Source organism: Belonocnema kinseyi, chromosome 3 (assembly GCF_010883055.1).
Source record: "Belonocnema kinseyi isolate 2016_QV_RU_SX_M_011 chromosome 3, B_treatae_v1, whole genome shotgun sequence".
In the NCBI taxonomy this organism is placed as follows: Eukaryota; Metazoa; Arthropoda; class Insecta; order Hymenoptera; family Cynipidae; genus Belonocnema; species Belonocnema kinseyi.
In genome coordinates this window covers 122,889,176-122,916,880 of record NC_046659.1, presented here as the reverse complement: position 1 = coordinate 122,916,880, position 27,705 = coordinate 122,889,176, and the positions used below count along the sequence as shown (strand labels likewise).

At 27.5% G+C, this 27,705-nt stretch overlaps 3 protein-coding genes across 3 annotated transcripts in view; 2 read left to right on the top strand and 1 right to left on the bottom strand.

Moving 5' to 3' along the window:
- LOC117168903 (putative elongator complex protein 1) overlaps positions 1-13,019 on the top strand; it is a 17,336-nt gene extending 4,317 nt beyond the window's left edge. Inside the window, exons 3-11 of the mRNA XM_033354835.1 lie at positions 1,866-2,366; positions 2,469-3,087; positions 6,488-7,586; positions 7,660-7,853; positions 7,962-8,226; positions 12,284-12,420; positions 12,505-12,659; positions 12,752-12,806; positions 12,879-13,019. Of these exons, the coding sequence (XP_033210726.1) occupies positions 1,866-2,366; positions 2,469-3,087; positions 6,488-7,586; positions 7,660-7,853; positions 7,962-8,226; positions 12,284-12,420; positions 12,505-12,659; positions 12,752-12,806; positions 12,879-12,964 (3,111 nt within the window). The 3' untranslated portion in view covers positions 12,965-13,019. The remainder of the gene's footprint in view (positions 1-1,865; positions 2,367-2,468; positions 3,088-6,487; positions 7,587-7,659; positions 7,854-7,961; positions 8,227-12,283; positions 12,421-12,504; positions 12,660-12,751; positions 12,807-12,878) is intronic.
- Positions 13,020-13,121: 102 nt separating this feature from the next.
- The window catches only part of LOC117168907, a 32,016-nt gene continuing 17,432 nt past the window's right edge, over positions 13,122-27,705 (bottom strand). Inside the window, exons 8-11 of the mRNA XM_033354846.1 lie at positions 18,078-18,662; positions 17,745-17,984; positions 17,534-17,652; positions 13,122-14,547 (exon numbers count right to left, since the gene is read on the bottom strand). Coding sequence (XP_033210737.1) covers positions 14,295-14,547; positions 17,534-17,652; positions 17,745-17,984; positions 18,078-18,662 — 1,197 coding nt within the window. The 3' untranslated portion in view covers positions 13,122-14,294. The remainder of the gene's footprint in view (positions 14,548-17,533; positions 17,653-17,744; positions 17,985-18,077; positions 18,663-27,705) is intronic.
- LOC117168906 (vacuolar protein sorting-associated protein 26C) overlaps positions 23,160-27,705 on the top strand; it is a 9,647-nt gene continuing 5,101 nt past the window's right edge. The window contains exons 1-3 of the mRNA XM_033354844.1: positions 23,160-23,901; positions 23,978-24,121; positions 27,047-27,439. Coding sequence (XP_033210735.1) covers positions 23,845-23,901; positions 23,978-24,121; positions 27,047-27,439 — 594 coding nt within the window. The 5' untranslated portion in view covers positions 23,160-23,844. The remainder of the gene's footprint in view (positions 23,902-23,977; positions 24,122-27,046; positions 27,440-27,705) is intronic.

The window sequence follows — 27,705 nt, the reverse complement described above, 5'->3', positions numbered from 1 at the left end:
AGCTCCAAGGAGATTATGTTGAAAAATAAAAAAAAATTTACCCAAAAAAAATTGTTTTTATACTTCATTCTAAGGACTTATTGAACTACCCTCGTACTTTTGGACGATATGCTACCGCGAATCTTGAACTTAAAAAGTTTCAAAATTCCTCATGTTTCACAATTTTCCATTTAATTATTCAATTTTTTGTTGAAAATTTATATTTTTTAGTCGGCAATTATACTATTAGATAAAAAATGTAAATGTTTTCTTGAAAATTTCGATTTTTTTGTTAAATTCATCTTATTTTGTTTCAATTAAAATCTTTCTTGATTAAATGTTGAACTAATTTGGTAAAAATCCTTTTTTTTTTTGTTAAAGATATATCATTTAAGTTAAAAATTTAACTATTTAATTGAAAAAACTATTTTTTCGCTTAAAAATTAATTTTTTTTCTAACTCAAAATTTAATATTCCATTTCTGGTTAAAAATTGATATTTTTAATTGACTATCAAATTTTTCTATTTAAAAATTCAATTGTTTTGTAAAAAATTTCCCTTTTTGGTTTAAAAATTTATTTCTTTAGATAAAAATTGCATTAATCTTAATAAGAAATATAACTGATCAATTGAAAATTCTTGAATTTTGTACATTTTTGTGTTTGTAGCGAGTGGATTTTTTTATTTTCAAATTCATCGTTTTAGTTTCAAATTCCCTTATCTTGGTAGGAAATTAAACTTTCATTAAAAATTCAATTATTTATTTGGAAATTTAACTATTTAGCAGAATATATTTTTCGGTTGAAAATTCTATTTTTTGGTTTCAAATTTCAACTACGTAATGCAAGTTGAACTGCTTTGTTAAAAATTAATTTCTTTAAAGATTCACCTCTTTGGTTTAAAATTTAACAATTTTGTTGAAGATTCGTTTTATTTTTTGAACTTAAGCATTCAATTTTTTGTTGAAAATTGATGTTTTACATGATAATTGAATTATTTGGTAGAAAATTCATGCATTTTGTTGAAAATTCATATTTTTGGTTCAGGATTGAATTTTTTTTTGCATTAAAATGGTTAAAAATTTGGTTTTTATTTTTTGAAAATCAATTTTTTAAACTGAAAAATCAACGATTCCAGTATTAAATGAAAACTTATCTTTTTTATTGGAAAATTCAACTACTTGGTACAAAATTAATGTATTTTCTTAAAAATTCGTTTTTGTTGTGTGTAGAATAATCATCTTTATTCATAATTTGTTATTTTCGTTGAGGATTTAACTATTGTATTAAAAATTCGTCTTTTCCGTTGAATTCAACTGGTTTAATTATTTTCTTTGAACAGGTAATGTTTTTCAACTGAAAATTTAACTATTGCATTTACGTTAAAAACTGATATTTTTTAGTTGAAAACTAAACTATTTAATTGAAAAATCATGTTTTTTTTTTGATAATTCGTCTTTTGGTAGAAAATTAATCTTATTGGTTGAACATTTATTTTTGTAGATCGAAAATTCAATTATTTAGTTTGAAAACTTAACTCAATTGTTGAAAATATAATTGGTTGTTGAGAATTCAAAAATTCCTTTTAGCCATCTGGTAAAGTTAAAAATTGATCTTTATAAGTTGAAATTGAACCGCATTTTAAACCATTCGTCTTTTTGGTTTGAAAATCTAACTATATGGTTAAAAATTCAACAGTTTTATTAAAAATTCATCTCTTTTGGTAGATCGTAGTCTACAGTCATCAATGATAGTGGTCGTACAAATGGGGAGGGGGGGGAGGGGTCCATTAAGGCCAAAAATTGGTAACGAAGTTTATGGACATCTCCTTAGCGGTGATTCGGTACCACGAGTATTGATAAACACAATGAAATGATTTAATTTTAGGTAAAAGATTTATTTTGGTCATCAGACTCTGAAATTCTGACAGTTTGGGCTGAAAATCTGGAAACAGGAGATACGATTTTACAACTTTGGACAGAAGGGAATTACCACTGGTATTTAAAGCAAACGATTACATTCGATAAAGACACTTCAGTGATATATGCAACGTGGAGCTTGGCCCCTAAATCCGGAAAGAAATTAGTAGTTTTGACACAGGATCATTTAATAACTTACACTTTTCAATGGACAGTCGATCATAGTCGAGGAGAAGATTCGACTGATAAAGCTGTTGTCGGCGTTATTGACGGGGAAAAGGCTTTGCTCACGGGTTTTAAGGATGGCATTGTGCCACCCCCAATGGCCCAACGGACATTGGACGTTGGCGAAACAATAAACGCTCTTCTTTTTGCTCCTGTGGGCATTAAAGGAAAATGTATTATCAATTCTAATGCAGTACTTTGTCTTTTGGATAATTACCGGTTGGCTCTTTACATTGACGCAAACGTAAGTCACCATCGTCTCAACATTAAATTATGTTTAATAATGCAAAACACTATCTCCTGAACTTATTGTTATTGTCCTTAATTATTTGAGTTTCTCCTTAAGGAATCTGATCTGCAGTACAAATTCGTCAAGATATATAACATTGAATGGGCAAATAAAAATCTTTTGAATAAAGGTGTGCCACTAAGTCTGCATCACTTCCTCTGGTTTAAAGAGGACATTGTTTTATGCTCAGCTGTTAATAATTCAAATCACATGACTTGCATTATACGTTTAGAGGATTTAAATTCTGCAGATGGTAATCGTGCTTTTATTGAGAAAGAATACAAAATGGATTCAACAGTGGATCACGTTGTTCCTTCTCCAGACGCAAACACAGCTTACGTTGTTGTAAATGGAAATGTTTTAAGATACAATGAAGATAAGTTTATTCCGACTGAAGTTAAATTGCCAGAACAGTGTATCAAAGTGGAAATTATCGAGATAGAAAAAAAGGACGTGATTATTTCTTTAAGTTATAAGCATCGTTTATTCGTCAATGGGAAAGAAGTTTCCAATAATATCAATTCTTTCTATGTCCATTCAGACTTTTTGCTTCTTACAACTTTACAACACACCTTGATTTGTTTTCCACTCACTGAGAAAGGAATTAAGCAGATTGCATCGTGCGATTTGACTCTCAAACCTTGGGAGAATGGCAACAATGAAATCATACCCTCAGGTTCGACTCAATATTCTCATTTTCATTTCTTAGCGACAGAAGTGGCGGGGCCTTTTTTCTCTGGATGGGGGCAAGAGAATAGACTTATAATATTGAATGGCAGAATTTGAGCATAGAATAATAATATTGTACTAAATAAAAATTGTAAATAAATAATAAATGAACGATAATTAATAATAAATACAGGTATAAAGTTTAATTTGTCAAAGATTTCGATAATTGAACAAATATTACAAAATATTTAACAAATAATTTTAAAGGTTTCAAACTTTTACAAAGTTTTCAAATATTTCGCAAAGATTTCGGATAGATTTAAAAGATTTTACACAGAGTTCAATGACTTCCTTAAGATTTTAATAATTTCATAAATAATACCAAGTATTACAAAAAAATTATTTTTTATATTTCGCAGATTTCTAAAGACGACAGAAAGATTTTACCAAGATCTCAAATATTTCGGGTAGATTTAAAATATATCGCAGTTTTTAATTATTTCATAAAAAATTCTGATATATTTCAAAGATTGCACAAGGAATATCAACGATCTCAATAATTTCACAAATATTATCAAATATTTCGCAAAGATTTTCGATAAATTTGAAAGATTTTACAAAGACGTCAATGATTTCCTAAAGATTTAAATAATTTCAGAAATATTACCATATATTTCCAAAATTTCAAAGATTTCAGAAAGATTTTTATGATTTCCCAACGATAACAAAGGTTTCAAATATTTCGCAAAGATGTCTAGATTTAAAAGATTTTACAAAAACATCAATGAATTTCCAAAGATTTCAATAATTTTACAAATATTATTAAATATTTGAAAAATATTTCTTAAGGATTTGAGAAAAATTTCACAAATATTTCAATCATTTCTACAAATATTACCAAATGTTTTAATTTTTTAATTTTTACAAATATTTCCAAAATATCTCAAAGATTTCAATGGTTTGCTAAAAATTTTAAATATTTTGCAAAGATTAGAAGAATTTCACAAATATTATCAACTATTTCCAAAATATTTCACAAAGATTTCAAATATTTCGGAAAGATTTTGTATAGTTTAAAAATATTTCATAAAGACTTCAATTATTTTGCAAGGATTTCAACAATTTCAAAAATGTATCAAATACTTCACAAATATTTGCAAAAGACTTTAATGATTTCGTAAAGATTTTAAATCTTTCGTGAAGATTTAAAATATTTCGGATAGATTTACATGATTTCACGAAGATTTCAATGATTTCAAAAAGATTTCTATCATTTTTACAACTGTTTAAAAATATTTCGCAAAGATTTAAATAATTTCACAAATATCAAATATTTGAAAAATTTCACAAAGATTAGAATGATTTCCCAAAGATATCATTCAGATTTTAAATGTTTTGCAAATATTTCGTATATATTTCACATACTTCTACGGTGTCCCCAAGACTTCAATTGTTTCATACAGACTTCGGATATATTAAAATAATTGCAAAAAGATTTCAGTAATTTTCCAAAGATTTCAATGATTTCAAAAATATTATCAAATATTTGAAATACATGTTTCAAAACTATTTCGGATAGATTTAAAAGATTTCAGAGACTTCAATGATTTCCCAAAGATTTCGGATATAGATTTAAAAGATATCACAAAGATTTCAATTATTTTCCAAAGATTTCAATTATTTAAAAAAAATTGTAGAATATTGATAAAATATTTGAAATATTTCGCAAAGATTTTACAGATTTCAATGATTTTACAAATATTTGGCAAAGATTGAGGGTAGATTAAAAGATTTCACAGAGAAATCAATTATTTCACAGAGATTTCAGTTTGATTTTTGGAAAAATTCAAACGATCTGATAAATATAATCATTCGATTTCATAGGGGGGAGGGGGCATATTAATACTTTGTCCAGGGTGGCCGCTGGTCCGGAAAAACTGGGAATTATTTGAGACCGGGAAATGACAGTGAATTTTTTGTTTCATCGAGAATGTTACAAATTTGTAGAAGAAAAATCTGTCCACATTCGATTTCAACAGTTTTTAAATAATTAGTGGAACTGTTATGTTTTTCAATGATGCTATTATTTAGCTTACGATGCGTAATTCAATCTTTTTTTCTTTAAAAATTTTCCATTTAAAATTTGTATTTCTAAGCTTACATTTTTAATTTAGCGTTAAAACTTAAACGGTTTCAATTTGAAAGTCTTAGTCATTAAACAAATGTGAACGTGTGACTGAAAGTTTATAAACTATTTTCAACTTAAAAATAACTTCATAATAATATATTCCTAATTAAAGGATTTTATTAAATATAAAGTATTGTTTCAGTCTGAAATATTCCATTTTTAACCCATTCAATTTGAAATTTTTAATTAAAATAAAGATTAATTATTGAATATTTAACAATATTTGAATTTTTATTTAAGACAAAAAAATGGAAACGAAATATTTAATAGTAAAGAATCTTTAATTGAATTGTTTGACATAGAAAACCTGGAATCGTTCAAATTTCGAAGAGCCTTTAAACTTTGAACATTACGATTTTAATTGTTGTATTTGAAAAATGCTTCATTTGTAAGTGAAAATTTAAAATTTTGATGTATAATTTACAAATGAACATTTGTAGAACATTTTAAAATAATTTTAAGAGATGTTTAGGAGTTTTAAAAAGTTTAAAAATTGTCATGCAAATTTGAGAAAGTTTTCTTAAAATCTTCTAGAATCTTTTATGAAAATTTCGTTTAAATCTTTGAAAAACTTTTTAAATATTCTCTTAAAATAATTTTTCAAAATGGAAAGTTATTTTTAATTTTCCTAGGAACCTTAAGAAAAAATAATAATAAATGTTCAATTGTTCTTCATTCAATTGTTATTTATACATCCAAATTGTTAAGAAATTTTCTAAAATTTGCAGCATTTTCTGAAAATTGTAGAAAAAATTCAATTTATTTTGACAGATATTTAGAAGTTGTGAAAAAATTTATAAAATAATTAAAAATTTAAAACCAATTTAAAACAGCTTCTAGATTTCTCAAGATTTTGAAATAAAATTTGGAAGCTTTCCAACGATGTTTAAACTATTTAAAACGATAATAATTGGATTTCTAATTTAAGAAGTGTTCAGTTTAAATTTTTTCAATTTTTCAGTATTTGATGTTTCTAGCTTAAAATTCCTTAAAATTATATAATTTTGAAAATTTTAAAGTTCCTTGATTGATTTTTTAATTTAGAGCATTGAAAATGATAACGTGGAATTTATTTCGTCGATTAAAACGGCCACCCTGTTTGGCCCACCTTGGGCGATTTCTGAGGGAGACATTGCCCCCTGTGCCCCCTAGGAATCCGCAGCCTCTGCTTATCGATTTTTATTATACTTAAAAAATTGATAAAGTTACTGTTTTTTAGAATTGAGCATCAGACGTGTGGAAAGAGGATCGAGCTTGATTCTCGCAATTCCGAAAGATGCGCGAACGATTTTGCAAATGCCTCGAGGAAACTTGGAGTGCATTCAGCCCAGAGGACTTTCTTTACACATTATTGGGTCGCACATCGATAATCTAAATTACAAAGCAGCTTTTGATCTAATGCGAAAGCAGCGTATCAATCTAAACTTAATATACGATCACAATCCTGTTTCATTTAACCAAAACGCACATAAATTCGTCAATGATATCGACAATGCAAGTTGGCTCAGCTTATTCCTCTCTGAGCTCAAGGATGAAGACGTTACGCAAACGACTTATTCCAGTAGCTATCAAGACAGAATGCCCAGAGAAAACAAAACTCTGCAACATAGTGAAATCGGTGCGAAACCCAAGGTCGAAAAAGTCTGCGATACTCTAAGAAAAATAATGGAAGAGAAGCAAGATTCTGATAGTTTCGTGCAACCGATTTTGATCAGTTTAGTCAAAAAGGAAAAAATTGTTGCCTTCGAAAATGCCCTGAGAAAAGTGAAACTTATAAAAAGTCAGTCAAGTTCCGCGGAGGAAGAAGAAAGCTTTTCTGCAGAGGCAGCTCTAAAATATTTATTGTATTTAGTGGATGTAAATGTTTTATTCGAGACTGCTTTGGGAATGTACGACTTCGATCTAGCAATGTTTGTTGCTGAACACTCTCAGAAGGATCCGAAAGAGTATATTCCTTTTTTAAATCACTTGCTGAAACTGGAAGAAAATTATATGAAGTATAGTGTCGACAAACATCTTAAGCGATACGAGAAAGCTTTGGAACACATATCCAAACTGAATGATAAATTTAGCGAGTGTTTAGAATTGGTTAAAAAGCACGAGTTGTACATGAAAGCTATGAGTTTGTTTGATACGAAAAGCAATGAATATAGAGAAATAGCGAGAGCTTACGGAGAATTTTTTATGAGCAAAGCGAAATATCAGGAAGCTGGAATTATGTTCCACAGAGGTGAATGTCTTAAAGAGGCTCTAAATGCCTATAAATTAGCTGGAAGTTGTGAAGAAGTAATAATTATCGTTGTCAAAATGAAACTTAGGTTCGTAAATTTATTAAAAAGCCGTAAATAAAATAATTTCTGATTTCTAATTAGTTAAATTTCATTATCACAGTTTAGCAGAATCTTATGAGATTTACGAACAACTGGTAAATCGTTTGAAGGGAGACAAGAAATTTAAGGAAGCTGCAGAAATTTTGATGAATTATTTACAGAAATCCGAAGATGCTGTAGCTGTTCTGTGCGAGGGGAAAGCATGGCGAGATGCTTGGAAGCAAACACACTGCATGAAACGTTTAGATTTAATAGGTGAGTTACTTTTTGGTTCAGAAAAGTTTTTTTTTCAGTTTTTAATAATTGTTGATGATTGTGTAGAAACTCAATTACCTTTTAAATGAATTCTATTTCAACTTTTAGAAACTCATATAAAACCAGGAGTGCATGAACATGCGAAGGATCTGATTGAACAAATTCAGAAGAACAAGGAAGAATTTTGTAAATACAAAACAAGACTCGCTTATATCAGATCCGATGTGTATATCAAGCAAATGCAACTTAGGAACGAAATTCGATTTGATAATGAACCAGATACTGCCAAAGGATTCAGTGATTTACTTAGTGAAACAACCAGCATTGTTGGCTCTACCATGACTAGAACTTCCCAAGCTTCTAAATCGTCTGGGTATTTTAATCAAGATTGTATTTCAACATTCTAAAATTATTTTTCTTTACTTCTAGTGTTCCGCGTTTAACATGGTTAACCTGTAGAAAAATTAATTCGGTTAAACGCTCTATCATTTTCAACTTTTTTTAAAATTTAAACTAACTTCACATGATTCTGTTTTTAAAGTTAATATTTAAACCAAATGACAAATACGGAAATAAATGTTTCTAAATCAAATGAATGTAGGTACTGTATTAAATTCAATTTGAAATGATTTAAATTCCTACAATTTCCAGTGAAAATATTGTATTTTCAACGAAATAGATGAATGTTTAACCAAATGCCTATTTCAATTTTACACTAAAAAGATGAATTTTCAACTAAGAAGATTAATTTTCTACCAAAAAATCCAGCTTTTCAACATACGTAAATTTCGAACGCAAACAGTTTATTTTTTAATTGAAAGTCGATTAGTTAAATTTTCAGTTAAAAAACTTAATTTCCAAATAAAAAAGAAATACATTTTCAACAAAATACTAAATTTCTTAACCAAACCTGATTAGTTTTAATAAGTTGTATTTTTAACAAAAAAGCAATTTGGACCTAAAGACTTTAATCTTAAAACCAGACTTTTTTTTAATAAAAAAATCAATTTTCTACTAAAACTGGAATAGTTCAATTTCCAGTTAAAAACTTCAATTTTCGACATAAGAAATGAATCTTAAACAAAAACAAAAATGATTTTTAACAATGTAGTTCAACTTTTAACCAAGTAGTTGAATTTTCGAAATAGGATAAAAAATATAAATTCCCATTGAAAAATGTAATAGTTGATATTTCAAACAAAAAATATTTCAATTTTAGATCAATAACAGTTGAATTGAATCAAGAAAAGAACGCATTTTCAACAAAGTAGTAACAAATTATACCAGAGATAATTTTTTTTATCTAAAATGTTGAATCTGCTATCGAAAAAATTAATTTAAAGAAAGTAGTTGAATTTTCAACTAAGAAAGATACATTTTTAACCAAAAATAGAATAGTTAAATTTTCAACTACAAAAAACGAAGGAATTTTCAATACAATAGTCAACTTTTCAACTAAAATGATGAATATTCAACAACAAAAATCCATTTTTAACAAAACAGTTAAACATTCAACCAAGTAGTTGAATTTTCATCTAAAAACAGAGATTTCGAACCAAAAATGGAATACTTAAATTTTTAGTCAACAAATATTCATAATATTTTAATTTTTAACTAAAAAAGAGAAAATTCCAAAACAAACATGGATTAGTTCCATTTTCAAGAAAAAAATTAATTTTGAACCAAAAAAGAAAATTTGCCAACAAAAAATGGAGCTGTCAAATTTTTTGTTAAAAAGATGAATTCTCACCCCAAAAATAAAAACGAGTTTTCATGCAAACAAAAACAACGAATTTTCAATTTAAAAAAATTGAATTTTCAACCAAAAAGGAGAATTTATAACCAAGAATATTAATTCTCCACCAAAAAAAACGAATTTCCAACAAAATAATCAAATGTTTAACTAGAGGTGAATTTTTAACTAAAACGGTCAATCTTTAACAAAAAACCAAAAAAGATTATTTTTTGAACGAAACAATTCATTTTTGACTAATAAAGTAGATTTTCAAACGAAAAAGATGAATTTTCAACTAAAAAAGAAAAATATCTACCAAAAATTGAATAGCTTCATTTTGTGTTAATAAATTAATTTTCAACAGAGTAGGTAAATTTTCAATTAAAATGATTTTCGGTTAAAAAAATGAATTAAAAAAAAAAAGAATTTTCAAACAAAATTATGAATTTTTAATAAAAGAGGTTAACCGTCGACCAAAAAGTGGAATTTTCAATCAAGAAAGATGAGCTCTCAACGAAAAATGTAATAGTTGAGATTTCAACTAAGAAAGTTTTTAATGTAACATCAAAAACATTTGAATTCAATTAAGATACAAATTTTCTACTAAAAAAGGAAGCCGAATTTTTAAACAAATAGATAAACTTTCAATCAGGAATGAAACAAAATTTCAACCACTTTATTCAATTTTCAAAAGAAAAATATGATTTTTCAACCAATAATCAAATTCTCTACTAAAACAGTTCAATTTTCATGACAAAAAGGTGATTTTTCGACACAGCAGTTTATGAATTTTTATAAAAATAGTCAAATTTGTAACCAAACAGTTGTGTTTTTAACCAAAACTAGGACGGTCGTTTTAATCGATGAAATAAATTCCCGGTCAATTCCCCGGTTCGCAAACATTTTTCACGGTCAATGAAATTTAAAAAATGAAACACTAAAGCTAAAAAATTTCCACTTGAGGTAATAAAAACTGAGCTGCAAATAAAAGCTCTCAAAGCGGAACTGTTAAATTTTGAAGTTTAAAAATTGAAATTCAATAGTTTTTAATTAAAAAATGTTGTATTCAAATGCTCAATAATTCACGCGCAGAAAATTGAAGTCACTAACATTTTTCAATATAAAAAAAATATAAATCTGCGTTATCATTTTCAATGCTCTAAATAAAAAAATCAATCAATGAAATTTAGAATTTTAAGAAACTTTAATCTAGAAACATTAAATATTGAAATTTTGAAAAAAAATTAACTAAACACTTCTTAAATTAGAAATACAATTATTTTCTTTTTAAATAGTTTAAACATCCTTGGAAAGCTGGACCATTTTATTTCAAAATCCATAAGTTGTTTTAAATTTAAAATTATTTTGGAAATTTGTTCAGAACTTCTAAATATCTGTCAAAATGAATTGAATTTTTTCTACAATTTTCAGAAAATCCTGCAAATTTTAGACAATTTCTTTACAATTTGGATGTATAAATAACAATTGAACATTTATTATTTGTAGGCGAAAATTGAGTAATTTTAAGAGATATGTAGCAGTTTTGAAAATAATCAAACTTAATGTAAAACTTGAAATGATAGCCTAATATAAACTAAAATGTAGATTTTCGCAGATTTTAAACAAAAAAATTAGATTCTTTTCAAGAATTGTTAAAGGCTTCAAAAGAATAAAAACATTTTCGTAAGATTTCTAGGAAAATTAAAAATAACCTTTCATTTTGAAAAATTATTTTAGGAGAATATTTAAAAAGTTATTCAAAGATTTAAACAAAATTTTCGAAAAAGATTCTAGAAGAGTTTAAGAAAACTTTCTCAAATTTGTATGACAATTTTTAACCTTTTTAAAACTCCTAAATATCTCTTAAGATTCTTTAAAATTTTTCTACAAATGTTCATTTGTAAATTATACATCAAAATTTAAAAATTTCACTTACAAATGAAGCATTTTTCAAATACAACAATTAAAATCGTAATGTTCAAAGTTTAAAGGCTCTTCGAAATTTGAACGATACCAGGTTTTCTATGTCAAACAATTCAGTTAAAGGTTCTTTACTTTTAAATATTTGGTTTCAATTTACTTGTCTTAAATAAAAATTCAAATATTACTAAATATTCAATAATTAATCTTTATTTTAATTAAAAATTTCAAATTGAATGGGTTAAAAATGGAATATTTCAGACTGAAACAATACTTTATATTTAATAAAATCCTTTAATTAGGAATATATTATTATGAAGTTATTTTTAAGTTGAAAATAGTTTATAAACTTTCAGTCACACAAAACATAACAATTCAACTAATTATTTTAAAACTTTTGAAATCGAACGTGCACAGATTTTTTTTCTGCAAATTTGTAAAATTTCCGGTAAAAAAAACGCACTGTCATTTCCCGATTTCAAACAATTTCCTATAATTTTTACCGAAGGAGATGCATTTTCAAAAAGAGTTGAATCACAGCCGAAAAACATTTTTCAGCCAATAAAGGAAGAAAATTCAACAAAAAATTGTATTGTCAGTCATTGTTTAATTTTCAACTTAAAAAGACGAATTTTTCACAAAACATTGGAATTTTCAAGCAAAATTATCAGATTTTAAACCAAATTATTAATTTTCAAACATAATTCAAAAAGAAGTTGTTGGATTTGAAGTTTAAAACGATAAAAGTTCTAAGCTTAAATTGAATTATTTGCAGGAGGACTTACAGATCGAGCAAAAATCGTAGGAAGCAGGAAAGAAAGCTTATGAACATCAAGGAAGGAAGCGTTTTTGAAGATTTGGCTTTGCTTCGAGCTTTGCATCAAATTATTTCTAATACTTACGCACAGAAAGGTACCTGCCTATCATTATTTACATTGTGTTGAAAGAAAATATTTTTTTAAAAAGTATTTTAATTAAATCTAATTTAATTTATAGACGAAGTGAACTTGGTTTCACAAATGTTACTGAACTTCACTAACGACAAACTTGCAGAAGAACTGCATAATGTTTTTACCTCGTTTTTGAGTTTCGTTGAACATGGAAAATCTGAAATTTGGATTAAAAAGGTGGCAGAAGAAAAACTTGGAATGGTACTTATTTTCATTGAAAATAACTCAATTATTTCCTTTTTGTATCAAACAAATACCTGATTTACCTAAAAATAATGTATTTAATTTTACAGAAAAACGAAGAAAGCTTCGAATGTTCACAAAATCAACTGCCTGTCAATTTAGTTGGTAAGTATTTTTAATTTAAATGCAAATTTGATTTAAATTGCAATGTTTTTCAATTTCTATTTTATTTTACAGAACCTCATATTTTCTATCCTCCTGAAGTAAAATCAAAGAATTTTGGACTGGATATTTTTCTATCGAAGAAAGTAGAACTTTTGTAATTTACATATGTAGGCAATCTATTTTTTACAGTCGGAATAAATTTATTCTTGGAAACAAGCGTTTTGAACAGGTACCTGCGGATTTTAAATATTTGTTATTTCATCTGCGATAACTTTAAATATACTATGGAAACTAATTAAAGAAAGTCAATAACAGTTATTTGGATAGATGACAGATTTATTTACAAAATGACAGACGATATATATTTTAATTCCTAGAATAAATTCAGTCGGTCGTAGCGTAAAATGTTGACTAAAATGTAAACCGAAGGAACGTTTTACTTATAGTATCGTCTCGTTTTTTCTATATTTCTATAAACCTACGCCACTAAATTTTACAATCGTCCGTCGAACCTTTGAGCGTACAACGCATAAACTCGTTTCGGTAGATTTAGTGTAAAATTAATCTCGGATCCCTTTCAAATTGCAGAAAATATTTACTACATTCCTAAAGTCTGTTCAGTTTTTGATAATATACAATATATAAAAAAATAAAATAAACAAAATTGCGTGCAGCGGCCAGCGAGAGCGAACTATCGAGAGTTTTTTGTTCATGAAAGGAATCCTTTCAACAGGGGCAAAGTTAAAAAAACTAAGAAAAAACAATGACTGGCCGAGAAAATCAACCTCGTTAATTTGAAGCTATCGATAGATCACAGTCTCCAGCCTTTTCCCCACCGATGTTAGTTTAACTTTCTAGAAAATATATATATTTACAGCGACTGCATATCGCGTGTAAAATTTCCTTAAAAAGTATTTTGCTCGCATGAATAAGTCATTTCTTTCGTGTAGATTACAAGGTATTGAAAAAAATTGTATCTCACGTCAAAGCGTAAGATTCTTTAGACAATGACTATCAAAATAGTATGTTCATGTATACTCGTCGTTGACACGAGGACATTATGTTATAGATTAAAAACAATATATTTAGCTGTTATATAAAAAATACTTTCACAATCATTTGGCTATGCACAGAGGTTAAAAGGCTAAAATAATCGAGACAAGAAAGCAGTCAGCAACATTGATGCCATGTATCCCTCAAAAGTCAAATCACCCAAAAATCCATTGTAAGTAGCAATCTAGATACACCGTTTCCTACATAACAGCTACTCGATGAGGAAAAATCCTTTCTCAATTTCGCGATAAATCCTTGTTTCAAGAAACGAAACAATCTTGTGTGCAGTTCAAATAGCATGCATAGAAATAAAGACTTAGGTATTGAACATTACCTCGGTTATCTCTCTCAAATTCACAAGAGTTATCGATTCAAGGTCGATTTTATCTTATGATAGTTTAAAGTTTAAGTCTCTCGTTATAATTATAATACATTTCAAGCTTGCTTCTTCTTTGCTAAGGCAAGCATCGTGGGCGATTTGAGTTCTGTTCGCAAACTGACCCTCATGTTTTTCGTTAGTGTGTACTTCTTCCGCACTGCCTGATACTTGCTTTTCTCGGCATCAACGATCACTGAGGCGATATCGTAAACTACAGGCAAGACCTCTTCTCTCGTAAAAGTCGTGTAATGCCTCAATGTGTTGGTCCAAATTAATTTGCCCTCGTCGCATTCTTCGTTGCCAATAACACTGGAATCATAAAAAAATGTATATAATTAAGAAGTCGCTTTTCATCCTCAAAATCTAGTAAAAGTCCCTTTTTCCATTTTTTCTTCTTCTTTTTAATCAAGTATTAATTACCCTTTTAAAAAAAAAATGCTCGATTCATTTTCTAAAATTTGTAGATATGTATGATTTACTGAAATTTCTTTATAATAAAGAGGAAATTCCTATTTTAGCAGATTTACAAAACATAAAAAATACAGGTTCAATGTATTTCTGGATGAACTATTTATTCATCAAGATAGAAATTAAATTCGACTTTTTGAATGTATGTAAATCGAATTTTCTATAACATTCCATTTACCACGTTTTATGGACATATTTGTCAAATAAATATATTAAAGTAATTCATTTTTATATAAATATTTTATTTTCATTGCATTATTCACATATAAATAATAATGTTAAAAATCACAAGCTTGCCACAACTGTTTAATTTTGGCTAGTTTCTATACGAAAACAATTAATTAAAAATCTCTTAAAAAGAAAAACGGAAAAGTCTGGAATTTAAAGGGTATTTAAATCCGTTCTTATTTGAATTCTTCTATCAATTTTACGTCGGTACCAAGTTTTTTCTGTAATATAATGACTTGATTAAATTTTCAAAATTTTCGCTATCCATGAATAGCGACTGAAGAACTTTTTTTGGTTCAAAATTCAACTACGTATGTTAGTTGAAAGTGAAACTACTTTGTAAAAAATTCATTTTTTGGTTGTTGATGGTTTATTTTTAAAAATTCCTGAACTGTTTTTCTGTTTAAAATTCAACTATTTGGTTGATAATTTCTGTATTTTGTTGAAACATTGTCTTTTACGGTAGAATCTGATCTTCTTGCTGAATTTATCTTTTTTGTTAAAAATTTATTTCTTTGGTGAAAAATTTATTTCTTTGGTGAAAAATTTAACTATGAGGTAAAAAAATTCTTTTAAAAACTCAACATTTGTCGGAATTTCATGTATTTTATTAAAAACTGATTTCTTTGGTTGAAAATTTAACTATTAGGTTGAATTTTTCATTAAAAAATTGAGTGGAAAATTTAACTTCCATTTTTTGCCGAATATTTCATTGTATTATTTAAATTGAAATAATTATTTTTAAAAACTAAAACTTACTCAAAACGATCAATTAAAAAAAAATATTCCTTTTCAACAAAAGAATGAATTTTCAAACCAAAAAAAAAAGGTTTTTTTAACCCAATAGATGAATTTTCTACCAAAAAATGGAATAGTTAAGTTTTTAGTTTAAAAAATTATGTTTCAATAGCAAAAAAAAATTATTTTCAAGCAAAGAAATTATTTTTAAACAAAAAACATAAACTTGTAACCAAATTTTGAATTTTTAAAGGAATTTTCAAACAAATAGTTAAATCTTCTACAAAAAAAAATAATTTTCAACCAAAAAGGTCAATTAGTCACTAAAATTATTAATATTCTACCGCAAAAGACAGTTTCAACAAAATAACATTTTTTTACCAAGTAGCTGAATTTTCAAATGAAGATAAATGTTAAGTCAAACATAGAATAGTTAAATTTTTAACAACAAAAACTGAATTTTCCACAAAATAGTTAAATTTGTAAGGAATGAAGTTTTGACTAATATTACGAATCTTTAACAAAAAAAAAGTGAATTTAAACCAAATTGTTGAATCTTCAAACCAAAAAATACCAATTTTCAGCAAAATAGTTCAATATTCATCCAAGAAGATTAAGTCTACCAAAAAACATATTGTTTCGACAAAAAATAGAATAGTTAAACTTTCAGTTAAAAAAATTAATTTTCAATAAAGAAAACTTAATTTTCAATCGAAGAAATAAGTTTAGATGAATACTCAATCAAATCAACCATTTTTAACAACAACAAAAATGTGTTTTCAACTAAAATAATGAATCATCGTCTAAAAAAAATTAAATTTTAACAAAGTAGTTCCACGTTCACTTAATTAGATTTGAACTTTAAACCAGAAAAGGTTTTTATTCTAGAGTGAAAACTTTTAAAGTGAAATTTTTCATATTACAGGATAAAGGTATAAAGAATAATAATAATACAAGAATTGAATAATACAATGAAAATATCGAAAAATTGTTATTTTTCATTATTACAAAAAAAGGACTTTAAATCTTAATTAACAATAAAGTTCCTTAATTGTGTTCCTGTCAAATATAAATTGAAATACTGTTTTGTACATCTTGATTAAATAAAATGTTACATTATACATTTTAAATTCTTTTCAATTTCATCATGCACATAAATTTTACATTTTTTATGGTTGAACTCTAAAAATTAAATTTTTATATAAAAATAAAAGAATTTACTACATCTATGTGAGAAATATGTCAAGAAAACGTGGTACATGGAACCTTATACAAAATTTTAAATCAAATTAAAAAAGTTGATTTTAATTCTACTTTAATTAATAGTTCATCTAGAAATACCTTCAAAATGCATTAAAAATGTTTTTTTTAAATGTTTAAAAAAATTTAATTGCGGTGTAGGATAATTCCACACGCGGCGACACATGTTTTGTTAATAAGAAAAATAATCTTCTAATTTTAAAGAAAATTTTTAATTAAATAGAAATTTCTCGCTATAATAGCAGGGACCACAGCGCAAAAGGAGAATTTATATTTAAAAATTAGATATACATTTAGGTCGTTGAAAATCTATTGAAAGTGATTACTATTCAATAATGGGTACACTTAGTAATTTCAAAGAATTTTCAGAGTAATTCATATATTGTATTTTCAATACTGTATATTTAAAGAGGAAATGGGGAAAAAGGGGGAGTTTTTTAGAATAGGTGAAAATCATGTAAGATTATTGGTAAAATCTACAAAAAATATTTGAGAATACGCCTTTTTTTTCTAAAGAAAGAGTAATTAAAACGCGCGTGGCGCGCACAATGGACTAATACTTAAAATATTATATCGACTTGAAAAAAATAAAGAAACTCACAAGAAGGAGAGGTAAATCGCCGCAGCTGCAATAAGACTAGGCAGATAATGGCAAGTCTCGTAATGGACAAGGCTCAATTCCAAGAAGTATTTGGCCATCGTGTGGTGGATTGCAAGAGCCTGAAGCAATAAATAATGCATGAATTGAAGTTATTAAAGGACACTATTGAAACTCAGTCATAGTAAAAATGTGACTTTCAATGAAAAATTACCTTTCCCGCTTTGCTGTATCTTCTCAAAAAGTGAAGAGGCAGTGGTTTGCCGAAGGAGTAGTTTAGAGTCCTTACGATGAGCATTTCCATCTGAAGGATTTCCGTCTTCGAGTATGCGTTATCAGTGATGTAAACAAAATCGCTGATATCGGGAGAGTACATCTCTTCATATTTGCTGGCTATAAACATGGCAGTGACTCCTACCAACTGCAACCTCTTTCTATCTATCGACCGGAACGACTGTAAACCAAAAATCATAAACATCCGAATTAAGCTTGGCAATTTTGAGAATAATTGGCAAATTAAAAGTATTTGAACCTGTCTTTGACTCACCTGTAAAAAACGATCGATGATTGAGATGGTTAGATAGAGTGTTTCTTGCATCAGGCGAAATTGTTGATGCACTTCAACTAGCCAGTCGACGAGCACACACCTCATTTTAGGCGTCACCTCTTGTCCCGACAAAAATCCCTTTTTAATAGGAAATTCCGCCTCTAGTTTTCTCAGATAAGAATAAATGTCGTTGCTGTAGATAGATACTAGGATGGGATTTTCTTTGTCATCTTCGTCGATGTCTTCTACCTCTAGGAGATCGGATGAAAAGGATTCCACTTCTTTCTTCAGTTCAACTTCCTTCTTGCTGATTTCAATAATTTGTAATTCATTATTTTTTACCACCGGCTTCACGACCTGAACTGGTGGCTTGTCCAATGTTTTTTCGGATTCTTTGTTGCTTAGTTGCTTGAGCGTCGACTTTTTTAAAACATTGCTTGGCAGCAGACTAGATTTGTGAATTGGATCCACGCCTCTGTGAATCGTTACCTTGTTTCCAATTTCGCCCAACGCGGCCCTCCGCGTTGGTTTCGGGACTCCAAGCGCCGTGGACTTTGCATTCTTCGTGTTCTCTTGATTGATATTCTGAAAGTTTAAAGAGAAGTGCTTCGTTCATTTTTTATTTAAATTAATATTGATATCTTAAATAGCTTAGGCCTGGGGAAAATTCCCTCTCAATCCCTAACTTTTGAAAAATGTTCAATGGGAGCAAAGTTTTTGAATCCAAGCCCGCAGGTCTAAATTGATTAAATTATAGTGAAACCATTTTAAATTTGAAGCATTAAAAAGAAAAACTTTTCAAAGTTGAACTTTTTTTTTGTAATACCGTATAATGGGACTAGGCGGCGCGCGTAGGGGAAACCGGCTCATCCGCCACTTTATTTATTATATTCAATTTTCTTTTTCACAAATGATAAACTTTATTTTAAATCCTGTTTGGTGTGATTTCGTTAGTTATAATGACATTTTTATATAAATAAAATATCCCTGTTTTTTAGGTAAAACTGTCATTTTCCCGGTTGAAATTTAAGCGTTTTTAATAATAATTATGCAATACGACTTCCTTCATTATATTCATTTTGAAAAGAAATAACCATTTTCATTTAGAACTCACAAGGTAATATATGTAACTTAAATTATTGTAAAAGTGATTTCATATTTGATCCAAAATCCCTACAAAACAAGGGAAATTGAGTGATTTATTTTAACAAAATAAGGACAATAACTTTATATAAATAACATTAACGTAGGTACCATATTCCTGAAATTTCAACTTAAAATGTATTGCATTCTTAACAAAAAAAGAATTAGCAACAAAAGAATTGAGTTCTGGACCAAAAATATGATAGCAAACTTTTTAATTGAAATAAATAACTTTCAACCATAAAAGATCAATGCTCGACCCTTAAGGACGAACTTTCTATTTAAAAAGATGAATGTTGACCAAAACAGTTGAATTTTTCATAGAAAAAAAGATGAATTTTAAACAAAATACATAGTTGAATTTTGAAAAATATCATCTTTTTATAAAAAATTAAACCACCTGGTTAAAAGTTGAATTACTTTGTTAAAAATTCATTTTTGTTAGATTCTTCTCATTGGTTGGAAATTTAAATATTCCACATTTAGAAATTTAATCTTCTTGGTCAAAAAATCAACTTTTGGCTTGAATGTTAAACTCTAGTTGATTTTTTTTTAAAGATTCATAATTTCAATAGAAGATTATTTTTTTTATTTAGAGTTAATTTTTTTAAGCCGAAAATTGAATTATTTCATTTTTTTATTCAAACTTATATTCTGTTTTGTTTAAGGATTCAAGAATTTTGCTGAAAATTCGTATTTATTTAGTTAAAAATAAACTACTTGGTTTAGATCTAAACTACTTTTAAAACAAATTCATTTTTGTTCTTCATAATTTTAGTTTGAAGTTCGTATTTTCAGATTAAAAATTGAACTTTTTTGTAGCAATTTGTCTTTTTAGCTGGAAAATTCAACAATTTAATAAAAAATTTAACTAGGCGATGGAAAGATAACTTTTTTGGTTAAAAATTCCACTTTTTTAAAATGAAAATTTAACTGTGTAGTAGAAAATTAAACTATGTGCTTGAAAATTAATTTTATTGTAGAAAATTAATATTTTTAGTTGAAAATTTAACTATTTTTAAATTAAAATGTAACTGTTTGATAGAAAATTAACTTAACGGCTCCGTAGATAATTCGTCTTTTTTGGATTCAAAATTCAATTATTATATCTTTTTTTGTTGAAAATACGTATTTATTTTTGTGGTTAAAAATTATTTTATTTTTCTATCAAAAAATTTATCTGTTCCATTTTTTGGCCGAAATTTATTTTTCCTAAGATGAAAAATTAACTAAGTGATAAACGATTGATCTATTTTGTTGAAAATTCCTCTTTTTGGTTAGAAAGTTAATCTTGTTTGTTAAAAAGTAATCTTTTTGATTAAGGATTCACCTACTCCTATTTGGTTTAAAATTTCTTCTTTTTTGGTTGAATACAGTTTGTCAAAAATTCGTTTTCTTTCGTGGAGAATTAATTTTTACTAAAAATTTGACGATTCCGTTTTTGATTAAAAATATATTTTTTTTAGATGAAAATTGAAGTATTTGGCTTAAAAATCATCGTTTTTTATTAAAAATGTAACATTATTGTTGGCAGTTGAGGATTCAACTATTTTGTTTAAAATTCACCTTTTAGTAGAAAATTAATCTTTTTTGGTTGAAAATGAACTTTTTTGTGAAAATTTAAACTTTTTGGGTTGTAAATTCAATTATATTCTTCAGAATTATTCTTTTTCTCTTGAAAATTTGACTTTTTTATTTATGGTTGGGAATTTCTTTTCTGCTATCTTTTTTAATACTTATTTAAACAATTATTCATTATTTGACGCAGCAATTTAAGAAAAATATTATGTAATTATTTAAACAATAGCTACTTATTGTTGAATACTTACATCGCTTTGATACTTTTCTTCTAATGTTTAACGAATTTTTATTTCTTTAAACAGTTTTAATTTGCCCAAGCAGTTTTTTTCGAAAACTTTTTTTAAATAATTTGAAATTGAATACACAGTTATTTTTCTGAGTACATAGTCTCTAGATAGAATATATTAACCACGTTTTAATGGTTTGGACAAATTTAATTTATTTAAACAATTATTTTTCACAAAAAATATATTAAAAATCGTTTTTTCTGAATTAAACATAATAGTGAATGATTACGATTAGTAAATTCTGTAAAAACTTCATGTCACTGTTTAAATAATTTTTGTTCTTTGAAGTGAATAAATAATACAACACATATAATTATTTTCATGAATATATATATATTATATATATTTTTTCTCTCTTCCAGTATAATGTTCCTAACGTCAGTAAAACATTTCGTCCGTAACAATACTGTTTAAAGAAAATATCGAAACTTAAATCACAATTTTTATTATTGAATGTACTTTTATAATTAAAATTTTATTACCACTTTTTATGATTTATATAATAGTACGCCAAAAATATAACAATACACACTAATTTTGAAAGTTAACAATAATTCATTGTATAAAAAATGGTTAATAAATTTTTCTATACACTATACAGTCACAAAAATAACTGTAGGTGTTTTATTTTATTGTTTGAAGTTTATAAAAAAAACGGCTTGAACAAATAAAAATTGTTTAAACAAAGAGAAAGTTGTTAAAAATTAGAAAAAGTATGAAATTATGCAATTATTCAACGATTAGTAGCTCTGGCGTGATTTTTAGAAATTTAAAAAATATACACTAATTGTTTAAATAACCATATTTTTAAAAATTTCTACTTTAAACAATGGCCAACTATTACATTTAATTCAAAAAATACGACTATTTTGTAATTTTGTTGAAAAACATAATTGTTTAAATATGTTAACAATTTATTAAAACAATTAAAAGTTGTTTAAAAAGCCATGAAGTATATTTAAATTGTCCATTAGTATTGATTTGTATAGAAATAGATGACAGAAAATGCTGAAAATTAACAATAATACGTAAAAATGTAGTTTATTTTTTACTTTTGAGTCATATTTGGGGCAAAATGTTCCTTTTTTGAATCACCTTATTATGTAAATATGTATTAAGCAAAACTGTATGATTTTATATTTGAAAATACATATTTCAACTGAGAATTGCTCAAGGTCTTCAAAATTGAGAAATTCAAATTTCAAAAATTCAATTTAAAATTTAAATTAACACCGAATGCATCAGGCAGCAAAATAACTTTTAATATTGAGTTAGAAAAATCTTTTAATAGAAAAAGTTAGATTCAATTTTTAGTTAGAATTACATTTAAAAAAAATATTTTGTAAACACAATCATCAAACATCAACTTCTGAAGATCGACCTTCAACGACGACAATGTTATAAAATTGTCTAAGGTCTTGATTCATAATAATACAATAGGGAACAGAAACCAAAATATTTATGAGGCGAAATATTAATTTGTAAAGATTTTCCTAACCGCCTCATCAAAAATAAATTTACTCCTAACCTTTAAAATCAGAAGGTTAATCTTCAATACAGAAAATTATCAATTCGATTCAGTAAAAAATCAAGATTTCCTTCGACTACTGTTACAATTTCCCTTCAAAATGCCTTCAACGGAAAAAAATTCAAATTGAAAAAATTGATTTAAAACCCGAGAATTATATTTATAAACAATTATTTTCTAAAACTGTTTAAATATTCATACACGAGAAGGAATATTTATGAATCCGGTTGGTAAAACTGATAAAGAGTAGAATGGTAATTTCCTTTCATATAATCATCATTTTACAAGTCGACCTGACGTCCATTCATCAGTCATTCAAAAATCGAAAAAATGAGTAAAAAGGGATATTTATGATTAAAAAGTGGACCATTGAGACTTGCAAGTTACAAATCATTTTAAACGCAATCATCGAGCTTGAGAAATGGATTGGTTAAGTTACCAGAGGCGTGCTTTTTAATTAAAAAGATAGCCTGCGAGGGTATTTAAACGGATCGTAACGGTCACATTCCACGGAGCGTTCCTCACTCAAACCGTTTTTCTTTTATGAAAAATTTAGACTCACCGTAGCTGGAATCCGATTTCTCAAAGCCATCGTCAGCCTCTGTCCTCGAAAGAATCAAAGTAGCTCAAAAAATATCTTCCAAAGGAGCCGAAGCCTGTCTCCAAATTCCAAACAACAAACTTTTTCGACAACCGACTTTGTTTGAATTTGTTTGCTGAGCTGAAGTTGCTGACTACTACATGGGTGAGGTGAAACAAGGGGAAGAAGACGAGGAACACGCCGGAAGTTGCAAGCCCGATGTAAATCGAAGTTCACCGAATCTTACCGATTCGAGAAATCTCACCCTGTGATTGGTCTGCGAAAGAGCTGCAATCGATTGGCGGAAAATATTAAATACCATTGCACTTTGCAGATGTATTTGTTTTGACACTTTTGCCAAAACTCAAAATATTCCTTACTGGCAGCTATAGGCGCTACAGGACAGTCAAAGTGAAGAATAAAACTATGCGTAAATGTTAAAGAGTTCAATAAACTAAAAGCTGGATTTAATTGGAATGTGCGATACTCTGTGTATTTATGGGTTTAATAATCACTTCTTCAAGATGAAGAGGTTAAGTGCTCCGAAAATGTGACATGTGTCACTTCTGATATTATTGCCATTCGATTGTTGCCGAAAAACAGTTTTCAGTTCTTGTACATGCACTTTTAAGCGATTTTCGTATCGAAATGTCGATCAATGCTGATTTAAGGCTGAAACGAGCAAGTAAAATTTATCACGAAGGGGTGAGTTTCATAGAATTATTGGATTTTAATTTTTTTAGTTACTTGAATTGGGCTCATGTAATTTTCGTTTTTACAGGATATTGTTACGGGATTAATTTTAATTCAAACTAATTCAGATATCAAACACGATGGTATTTTTCTTACGATGGAAGGATGTGTCAATTTACAGCTCAGCTCCAAAACTGTTGGCATATTTGAAGCGTTTTATAATTCTGTCAAGGTAATTTACCATAACACCTCAACGTTCAACAAAATTAACAAATTTCTAAAATATTTAGGTATAGAATTTGATGAAAGGCCTTTTATACTCACGCTCTAACCTCAAAAATCAATCGCCTCATTACACTTAATCCATGCTAGAATTAAATATTTTCTAGACACTAAGCTCACCCTGGTTGAATTTTTGTTTACAAGAAGTACAACATTCCTAAAACTTATAGTTTTTTGTGAAAAATTTACCAAATTTAACAAAAAAATGAAAATAGATCATTTTTTCTTGTATTTTCTTTTAGAAAACTAAATAAATTAACTCTAAAGTATAAGCTTCTACAATTAAAAAATTTGTTTAACTTTTTAATAATATTTTTTTTACTTTCTCATACAAATCTAGAAGGTTTTGAAGAAAACTATTTGATTTTCCTTTCTTTTTTCAAAGTTAGGTTTTTGACGTCATAAAACACTTTTAATTTTACATAAATTATTCTAGAAAATTACAAAACTTTATGAAAAAGACAAGAGTTCACACAGGTTGACACATTGGAAAACTGTACTCAAAATTATATTATAAACACTAGTAATTTATTGTTGAAATACACAAATTTTGGACGACAAAAAATATAAATTTTCACTGAATATTTTTAGAATCCGTATCAACTTTTCAACTTGTACTTTACTTTAGTATAAGAGATATTTAAAAGTTTTGAGAAGAGCCAAACTTTATTTAGGATTGGAAAAGATTTCAAACAATGAAAAACTTAATTTAGATTTTTGAAGATTTCGTAATAAAATTTTGAAGATTTCTAAGCATCTTTAAAGGTTTTAAGAAAATAAAATAAAATTTACTCGCCTACAACTCTAATATTCAAGAAATTGACTGACTCACGTGTTTCACAGTTTGGACAGAATATTTTTTTTATTTGTTACAGTTTGAAAATTACCTGGTATTTCTAAAAAAATTACATGTTTTTTTTTTAAACGGAGTATTTTTCGAACGAGCGTAGATATTCTGAATTTTCTTTCTTATTCGACTTTGGAATTCTAGTTCTTTCATGTGATCCCAAGAAAATGGTTTTCAAAATGACAAAACAGGGCTGTTTTTCTAAATTCTTAAAAGGGGATTTTTTACAAACTCCATTTTTTACCAATTTTTTTAGAAATGGATGGTCATATGGATTATATCTAGAAAAGTTTGACAAAAAATGCCTTCTGCACTCTTGTTGCAACTTACATCGGTTACGAAAAAAAAAATCATAGTTAAAAAAAATTTTTCGGCCCCCGAATTAAATTATCCCGCATATAACTGATAGGATGCCTTTTTATTAGTAGAAACCTTTTTAAAATATGGGGAAAAATGGGTGTTTTCTTGAAAATATTTTCAGGTTTTCAAAATTCGATACCAAAAATGAAGAAAATTTTGTAGAAAAAATCAAAGTTTTCCGATCTAAATTACACTTGGGCAAAGTATTGTACTTGTATTCATGTTAAGAAAATTCTGTCATTTGGATAAATATTAACCAATGGAGAGGGGTAAATATTATGGGATTTCCGCCGATATCGTCTATTTCGGGGATTTTTAACTTTTTAATGGCCATAAAAAAATTTCGCCCAGTACAGTTTCGAAAGATTTTTTCACGCCCTTTCAATTTAACATAAGACTTTTTTGAAAAATAAATATTTTGCCTTGAAAAAAAGGGTTAAATGTAATTTAAAGTTTTTTCATAGTAGGGCGCTTTTTTATTTTATTTTTTTGTGCTAGAAAGAAAGCTTGTGCTTTTTCTTTGAGTACAACATCATTTTTGTTAAAAAAATATAATTTTACATTTATTTCTCAATGTTCTTAAAGAAAAAATAAGGTTTTTCCAGCCTAACAAAAAAAGCGTTGTTCTATGAAAAAAGTTCAATTTATATTTAACCTTCTCTTTAAAAGTCAAATGTATTTTTTAAAATGGTTTTAATAAATGTAAAGGGCATAAAAAACATATGAAAACTATACTGAAGTACTTTTTTATCACTACTGAAAGAGTTCCAATAGCTGGTATATTCTCAAAAACCACTCAATGCTAATTTTCATAAAGAGAAAATAAAAATCTCACTTTTTAACCACAAAGATCTTAAAAAGAAGAATTCAAGTCCTTTTGAGATAAAAAAACTGAAAAATATAACTTCTTTTACAAAAAAGTCAAACTAGTTTTTTAGTTTTATTTTTGAAGGTCAAATATTTATTTTTTCAAAAAATGATTATGATCTATGGAAAAGATAATCAAATGAATAAATATCCAATAAATGGATATTCACGAGAATCCCAACGATCTCCCTTCGTAAATATTTATCCAAAAAATGAAAAATTGTTTTCCTATACATATTTTTTGAGTGGGTAAATTTGAGAAATAATGCCTCTTATATACATATAAGAAAGATAACATATTACTTTTATGGGAGCCTACACATTTTTCAGAACGGGACATTTTTTAAATATAATTTTTTATTTCTTCTTGTAAACGATGTCAAGTATCACGAAAGACCGGGAGGTATTTTTTTTTAGGTATTTTCTAGATGTGTAAACTTTTACCTGAAAATTTTTGATTTTATAATTTTTGTTGCAATTGATTCATCAAGCAATAATTCCCACGTCGAAGAAAAAACCCCAGAAAATCCCGCATACCTCCGCACGTTCAAAACATACTTCATTTTGAATCAAATTCCGGTCAATTTTTTAAAATTCTTATGTAATTCTCGAATGCTTATAAAAAATCAAAAAACAATTTTTCATTAAAGTAAGAATACCGTATTCATTTATTTTCACCATAGAATCACATGTTCAAATACCAAATCATTTTGACACCCTAAGCTGGATCTCTCTGCCTAATTTAAAATGGAATTGGTCTAAAATCTAATTTTCGAAACTTTACGCTTACATTCTTTTCAGCCGATACAATTGGTGCAGTACACTCTAGATGTTGCACCGTCCGGAAAAATCCCCAGTGGAAAGACCGAAATTCCTTTTGAACTCCCACTAAAGCCACGAGGTAGCAAAACTCTTTACGAAACTTACCATGGAGTTTTTGTAAACATTCAGTACATGATTCGGTGCGATATCAAAAGAAGCTTTCTAGCAAAAGACGTGACCAAATCTCTGGAGTTCATTGTAGAAGATAAAACTAGTCCTAAATTGGCTAAAGAGCAAATAAAACCCGTGCCATTTAAAATAATGCCAGAGTCTCTTCACAATGCGAGAGATCGATCTAATTTACCTCGATTCTGTATATCTGGCAAATTGAATTCACTGTCCTGCAAATTGTCCGAGCCCTTGACAGGAGAGGTGAGACTTGATTATATTATTACAGGAATATCAGGTTGACTCCCGAGAGGTTAATTACTACTGTAATCTGATGTATATCCCCTTCATGCAATCCTTTGCAATCGCATATAATTTTTTACAATACATTTCAATCTCCCCTTACGAAACAATTTTATAGGAAATTCTTTATTGGCAATTTAAACTTGCAATGCGAGACCTAGTGGCTCCCAAACGTACTATTCAAGATGGCTGCTCGGGGGGTACAGTCTTCTGCATGAGTATTGTTT